Here is a 2,850-nt window from a genome sequence, read left to right on the forward strand (position 1 = left end):
TGTTTCAAGGCCTCCATCTCCTAGATATTCGTTTACGTGGAATGTTTCCCAACTCACATCCTACCTGGCTGCACAACCTCCTGTCCAAAGTCTTAGTTTAAAGGCACTAACTTTGAGAACTGTGACACTTTGTTCCTTGGTATCGGCCCAGAGAGAACAGACTTTGTGCTCATTGGACTTAGACAATATGTCTATTTATGAGGATGAGATCAAATTTGTCATAGGTTCCAGAACAAAGACTTCTCGTCCTGGGAAGAAACCTTTAGAAGTTTCCATTCCATCCTTACCCACTAACCTCAGTCTCTGCCCTAAACAGACACTGTTACATTATATTCATTGTACGCAACACCTGCGCAAGTCAGGGGAGCAGACTGTATCTCAGTTGTTCATTTCTCAGGTTAAACAACACTAGCCTGTTTCCTCATCTACTTTAGGTAGATGGATTAAGACTGTTATGACTGATTCAGGCATTGACACTAGTTTATTCAAACCACATAGTGTAAGGGGTGCATCTACATCTGCTTTGTATCAAAGGGGCGCATCTTTAGCTGAAATTATGAAGATGGCAGACTGGTCATCAGAACGCACATTTAATCGTTTCTATAATCGCAATGTCTATAACACCAATCCCTCTTCATTAGCAGGCAGATTGGTATTATCATAGATATTCAGTAACGTTTATTTATGTACAGACCATTGTATCAAGTCTACAATTAAAGCACTATCATGTCACATATTTTTGTTTTTTCCCCTGGCTTCGGTTCTTTAAAATCGCACAGTTATCCCATAATGCGGAGTGTATCGAAAGAGAATTTTAAAATTAGACGAGAGGTACTTACCTTGAAGTGTAATTGTAATTCTCTGAAGATACACGGAGCATTATGGGATAATGCTTCCCACCCTTCTGTGTTGGCTTATGCCTATCCCACCCTTTGTGTTGGGGACCTCAGCCAGTCTGCACTCCAGGAGAATGGATTTGTGTCACGCGTTAGGCTGTTTATATATGGTGCATTTGCATGACAATGGTTGCTTTGAAGTGTGACCGCTGACCTCAAGTACTGAAGAGGAATGCACAGTTATCCCATAATGCTCCGTGTATCTTCAGAGAATTTCAATTACACTTCAAGGTAAGTACCTCTCGTCTAATTTTAAAATTATGATTAACAGTTCAAAGGCATGTGTAGTCAAGAGGCCTTACGATACACTTTTCATAAGAATGAGTAAGTTAGATAAAGCCTCTGAAGGCTGATTCTGTTTGAGTAAAGGAAGGATATTGACAAAGGACTCCAGCAATACATCCTCAGCTTGGATCAAGTGCCAAACACACTGCTGCTCAAATTACTCCCATTCCAGAGTGCTCTCTGTAAAACAAAAGACCCGGTGGTATATGTTAACTTAACAGTGCCGAGTTTTAGATATTAATACAAATACGTCGAAAACAGTGGCAAAACGGCTTTATTAAAGAACTCCTTAATCGTTACTGCATCAATCCTTACCTGCTAGCCTTGTTATAAAGCGACATATTCTTTTGTATTTTGTTCATGCAAACGAGGTTAGTTGGGCTACTGATTTAGCACAAGAACAAAAGAATAATTTATAGACCGTCATTTATGAATATGGCTTCAGACATTAGGAAAAAAAAAGCGCCTCGCATTGTTACGGTTTTAACTTGTCCAGTTCCATCTGCCCAGGTTTTTGATGTGTTAGGTTGGTCACCACAAGCCGAAATATGCAAGCTGCAAAGCTATTCTGATGTATAAAATTGCTCATAGTTTGGCTCCCCAGTACTTGATGGATATGTGCACCGAGCAGCTGGGACCTAAGGCGCACTCCCAGTTGCTCGCAACTTTCTGTTGAGAAACAACTTCGCTTTCACGGGTGCGTCTATTTCGAATGCACTCCAAGATAACATAAAAGTGTTGCCTTCAGTGACTGATTTTAAGAAGCAAATCAAAATCCTTGTTTGCATCCACATTCAACTGTTTAAGTTATCGCTGCGGAGCGAGCGAGCAGCAACATAATCTGGATTTAGGAAAAATATGTAAGCTTCAACGAATTCTCTAATTCACCACTTTTACCAAAATGCATTACGTTTAACCAGAATGCATTGCATTTAGCCTGCAGAATGCACTGCCCCACGAACAACGTAAAAAATAAATAATCAGCCTCTAAGTAAATTATTAATAGTTGACACTACAGGTTCATTCTATTAGAGATCTAGGGATCTTTACGTGCCATCTGAAAAGGCATCTCTAAGTAAGCTCTTTATTAATTTTTATCATGATAATTATTAGTATCTTAACATATATTGTACATTTCAATTTTATAATAGTGTATTTTTAATTGGAAAATTAAACGAGACTTACCTGTAAGTTGAAGTTTGATTGAGATTCTATCACATGACCAAGGAGGCAGGAGATCACATGAGATAGCACAGCGCATGCGTCAAGTCATTCTTTTAAACCCAGTGGTTGTGTCAGATATAGTCCAGATTCCCATATTAGACATAAGAATAACAGGGATGGGATCTCATAGCTGACCGTGTGGGCGTGTGATCTCCTGCCTCCTTGGTCATGTGATAGAATCTCAATCAAACTTCAACTTACAGGTAAGTCTCGTTTAATTTTCCAATTCTATCACATGACCGGAGGCATGGAGAGCCCATGAGACTTCAAAGCTCTGACACAGCCAGCTAAGTATGTCACATTAAACAATTGCGTACCAATTGCAAATATATTTTAATATGAATGCTATTGATATTCAATCAATAAAAAGTTTGTTACCTAATTCGTATAGTGGATATCATATCAATAAAGAATATCAATATATCAAGAAATTCACTCATGCTGC

At 38.9% G+C, this 2,850-nt stretch overlaps 1 protein-coding gene across 1 annotated transcript in view; it reads left to right on the forward strand.

Annotated features, from left to right (window-relative positions):
• The window catches only part of LOC138020417 (uncharacterized), a 3,601-nt gene extending 3,189 nt beyond the window's left edge, over positions 1-412 (forward strand). The window contains exon 2 of the mRNA XM_068867405.1: positions 1-412. This exon is cut by the window's left edge and continues 524 nt beyond it. Coding sequence (XP_068723506.1) covers positions 1-412 — 412 coding nt within the window.
• The last annotated feature ends 2,438 nt before the right edge of the window (positions 413-2,850 follow it).

The sequence above is a fragment of the Montipora capricornis genome, chromosome 10 (genome assembly GCF_036669925.1).
Source record: "Montipora capricornis isolate CH-2021 chromosome 10, ASM3666992v2, whole genome shotgun sequence".
In the NCBI taxonomy this organism is placed as follows: Eukaryota; Metazoa; Cnidaria; class Anthozoa; order Scleractinia; family Acroporidae; genus Montipora; species Montipora capricornis.